The 4,758-nt window shown below is 29.6% G+C and overlaps 1 protein-coding gene across 1 annotated transcript; it reads left to right on the top strand.

The window, feature by feature from the left end:
- Nucleotides 1–420: 420 nt before the first annotated feature.
- Nucleotides 421–2,701, top strand: LOC122195907 (TPD1 protein homolog 1). The gene is made up of 3 exons (XM_042898161.2): nucleotides 421–598; nucleotides 752–877; nucleotides 1,561–2,701. The coding sequence occupies exons 1-3, from the start codon at nucleotides 514–516 to the stop codon at nucleotides 1,869–1,871; spliced, it is 522 nt and encodes a 173-aa protein (XP_042754095.1). The 5' UTR covers nucleotides 421–513; the 3' UTR covers nucleotides 1,872–2,701.
- The last annotated feature ends 2,057 nt before the right edge of the window (nucleotides 2,702–4,758 follow it).

Genomic DNA, 4,758 nt, shown 5'->3' with positions numbered 1-4,758 from the left:
ATGTCTTAATTGGGTATAATGATTTGTAGGAACAAAAGAACAAAAATAGGAGCATATTTAATTTCCCCCTAATAAATTAGTAGTATGTTTCTCAAAATAGCAATATATTTATACAAAATATGAAAATGAGACTCTAATTTAGGAAATTCTTAAATTTGTTTTAACTTATAAAAAACATAAAGAATTTCTGAAATTATTTTTCTTTTTAATATAAATCTCGTATGCGTGAACAAAAAAAACAAAATTGTCACCAAACAAAATCTAATTATGTATTTGAAATTTTGAATACATCTAATGGGAAATATAATGACATTCTATTTATATCTTTCGCTAATATCAAGGCAAGGTCCTAGACTCTCCTACCTCCATTCACCTCCATTTTCATATAAATACATACACTCATATTCACTCATCTTCCTTTGTATGGTATTTGCATATACATACACTTGGAACATCCTGAAGTAACTGTGCGCAACTTCCTCTTCGTAATACATCATCATCATCATCATCATCATGAATTTTGTTCATGTCATCGTCTTCTTCTTCAGCATCATGGTCATGTTCATCATTCTGCTATCTCATTTTCAATTTCTTTCAGGTAACATCAAACCCCCCTCAATATATATTTTTTTTCTTTTTCAAACACCCACATCAAATCTTTGTTACTTAAGTCTATATCAACAATACCTTAACTTAACTATATAAGAAATTTTAAAGTTCCTAATTTTATATAGTTTTATACATTCATCAGATTCATATTCATCAAACAAGTATTTGCCTGGTTTCAATGGGAGAGATTACAACACAAGTAGAACAAATTCAAATGTGATCAAAGCAGAAGAGGCATTCCAAACTCATAGAAAGCTTCTTTTTCAAGGTAAATTAAGTCTTCAACTTCTTTATTCTACTGTACAACTGAAGATGCATATGATACAATATTTGGGGGTAATAATGTAATATTACTTACTAGCTAGGGTATGGTAACATTCCTTTTCCAAACTGATTTTTGTGTCTTTTCTTCCATTTTGCCAAACGAGAATTTCACAGGATACAATTGAATATCCATATAGTACAACTAATTTGAATTCTTTACTTTGTATTTTTCTCATTTGACAAACTAAACATTCTTTTTTCAAATTGCTTATTTTTTTTTTCTCATGTAAGTTATAATTGAAACTGTGTCAAAGTACAAGTAAACAGACATATAGTACAACTAATTGCATCATGCAACATTTTTCTAATATTGAAACAAAAACCACAAATGGATTCTCTGTCCTTTTTCATTTTCTTTCTTTTACATACATGGTAGTTGAAATTTGACATGGTACAACTAAGCATGCACTTGATACAACCTCCAATTAATAGTTTAATACTACCTTTTGATTGCATTACTCATTTGGCAACTTAAACCACAAATAGATTCTGTATCTTTTTTGAATTTTTCTCTCTTTATAAACACATATGGTGCGTGGATATAATTTAACAAGGTACAACTTAACATGCACATGGTACAACTAACAACATTTTTTTCACATGAATTCTGCAAAAAAACACAAACAGGTTCGTCTTGTACAGCTAGAGACCTGAGCATTTCACAGAGCAAAGGGTCAACTATTGGGATACCACAATACATAGTCCAAATAGTCAACACATGTGTATCATCATCACAATGTGCACCTTCAAATATTCATCTTCATTGTGGTTGGTTTGCCTCAGCAAGAATAGTCAACCCAAGATTCTTCAAGAGACTTTCTTATGATGATTGTTTGGTCAATGGTGGTCAAACGTTGAGAACTGGTCAAATGATCAGTTTTTCTTACTCAAATTCTTTCATGTACCCGATCTCTTTGAAACATGCTAGATTCTGCTAAAGACGAGGTTTTGCGTCTGCCATTGTTCTTGATTGGTGGATTGGATACAAGAAGAGGTTATAATTACATCAAATCCTACAAGAAACCCCCAAAAAAAGATTCCATTTGCTTAATGGGTTCTACGTTTGATCCTAGAAAAAAACCCCCACAAAAAAAAAAGAATAAAATTTTAATGGATTTGAAGCAAAAAAAAAATGGAGAATGCAAGTCAAATTCTGCAAAAAGAACAAGAAGCCCTACAAAAAAGGTTACATTTTCTTGGTGGGTTTGATGTTTAAACCTAGAAAAACCCAAAAATGATGAACACCGCACCAGACAATTGACGTATAGGGTTTGTTTTTGGAAAAAGATTTTAAATTTAAAGTTTCTTTCTTTAAGTGATTTCTGTTGTGATCAGAATGATGGGTCATTCATCAGATTTAGAGAATTCTTCTTTAAAACACAGTCAAAAAGGCTGGACTGATGTTCAGCAAACATGAGAAGGCACAAAGTGATGCTTTTTGCAGAGGTTTGTGTCTATTCTTCTCACACTTTGCAGGCTTATGTCTCATTTATCTAAATCTCACCCACAATCCACACACACTTTACTGTATGTTATCTGTGTGAAAGAGAGAGAGAAAAAGAAAGTAGGAGAAGGAGAGAGAAAGCTTATTTTCACAAAGGGGCAATCCAGAAAATGTCAGCAAAGAGGAAGAAACGGTCTGAGAAAAACGAGAATAGAAGGGTATTCTAGTCTTTTCAAGTTGTATATGCTCTAATCCTAACATGATTTTGATCATGTAATTATACTTTTAAAGTTTTAACATCTTTTAAGACATCTGATTAAGACTTTAAGATGTTTCAAACATAACTAGGTTTGTATAGAACATTTGCATCCAACGAACAGTTTTTTTTTTTTATTTTTTTATTTTTTTTAAATTAAGGGCACACACCACGACTTTTCCGAACGATAATGACACGACTCATGAGACATATGTAAACTATAATTTCTTATAATTCAATTGTTTGTCAAATATGAGTGAAAACACCTAGCTATAGTCCCATGGCTATAGATCCATCACTATCTCATGCTTCATAGAAAAACAAAGATGGAGACTTGTGAGTATTTGGTTTCCATTGAACCAAAGAAAATTGAATTATTCTTATGTACGTATATCTTGTCGTGGTTTTATTTTACGTGTGATAACATTTATTCTTATGTATTTATATTAATTTGTAAATTACACGCACATGTCATCACTACTAGAAAAATGATGCAATAGCTATATCACAATCTGTAGCTATAAACAGATACCTATGAAATTGCTACGGAAATAAGTTGGTAACATAAAGACCCGTGGCTAAATTATACGTACGGATTAGCTACGAAATTTTCCGTAGCTAAAATACCTACGGAATAGCTACATAAATATATAGCTACGGATTACCAACGAGAGTCATGTTTGACTAAAATTGATTTTTTCCTACGGAATAGCTACAGAAATAAATAGATAAAAATTTCCTACGGATTACCGACGGGAGTCAATGTTTGACTAAAATTGATTTTTTCTTACGGAATAGCTACAGAAGTAAATAGCTACGGACTTTTTGTAGGTAATCCGTAGCTAATTACTTTTTATTTAAAAAAAATAGTAAAAAATTATAAAAAATCCAATTTTTTTTGTCCAAAATATTGAAAAAACTCATTACATTAAACTTATAATAATATTGAAATTCAACTACAAAACAAATAACATTATAATAAAACTAATAAACCTAAAAAAAAATATCAAATACAAATACATATTACTAATAAACATTGTCTAATAATACAAAAAATTTATAAGTTATTCAAATTTATTATATAAGTAACATAAAATACATATGATAATTCTACTCTTACTCACCCAGGTTTTCTAGTTTAATAGCCTTGAATCCATCCTTATCTTTACTTTTCAAATATTGTCTACACATGATCAATGCTTACAACCACCACCTTTAAAATAAACATAACATATTTAGATGCAAAATGTTAAATATAATATATAACTAGACAAATAAAAATAATAGCTAATAGAAGTATTTAGACAAATAAAATATAATGCTTACAACCATAGTCTTTCAATTATTAGTTTTTATCAAAAAAATCAATTTTCGGTTAACATGTATCATTTTCATATAATTTTTATTTGACAAATAAAAATAATAGTTAATAGAAGTATTTAGAAATTAAAAAAAGAATGTTTTTTTACAAATGCAAGTAACTATTTTACAACAATCAAAAGATAGAAGTAACTTAAATACAAACCAATTCAATTCATACAAATAAGCCAAATCATTTTTTGAATTGCATGTTACCTCAAACTGTACTTTTATCCTATATAGCAATGTACTTGTAAATTTAAGCAAACAAAACCAAATCTAAATTTATAAAAGCCCAAATCAAAATAGATATAAATAACTCATCACCGTCACAAAATGAATTGCATTTTAGGCACTAAAAAATACACACCTCAAACTGTGTATTGTTTGTAGCATTTCTAGCAAGAGTCTTTGCATCTTCCTACAACATAACAAAAAGCACAAGTAAAAAAAAAAAAAAAACACCAAATATTAAAACAGAAATACGAGAAGCAAACAAACCTATGATATCATTGTAATAAATAAACTCCTTCCATGTTTCCCTATGCTTAGCTGCAAAGAACCTTATTCACACCACAAATGGAAAAACCCAAATCAAACATCAACACATACCAAAATCAGATAAATCACATATTACACATATCGGAAACTAACTACATAATGATTGAGACTCAATACCACCGAAAAAAACCATATAATCAACCTGAAATTACCTCACTGGCTCAATGGTCCACGTCCTATAATCGAAAGTTATAACTATTAATAT

This window comes from Lactuca sativa, chromosome 1 (genome assembly GCF_002870075.4).
Source record: "Lactuca sativa cultivar Salinas chromosome 1, Lsat_Salinas_v11, whole genome shotgun sequence".
In the NCBI taxonomy this organism is placed as follows: Eukaryota; Viridiplantae; Streptophyta; class Magnoliopsida; order Asterales; family Asteraceae; genus Lactuca; species Lactuca sativa.
This window is presented reverse-complemented; position numbering and strand designations above follow the sequence as displayed.

Bases quoted from the DNA above. Each gene is read 5' to 3' on its own strand.
- LOC122195907 (XM_042898161.2), top strand. From the start codon at position 514: ATGAATTTTGTTCATGTCATCGTCTTCTTCTTCAGCATCATGGTCATG. The intron at 599-751 runs GTAACATCAAAC...TACATTCATCAG, and splicing joins TCATTTTCAATTTCTTTCAG to ATTCATATTCATCAAACAAG. The intron at 878-1,560 runs GTAAATTAAGTC...AAACACAAACAG, and splicing joins TAGAAAGCTTCTTTTTCAAG to GTTCGTCTTGTACAGCTAGA.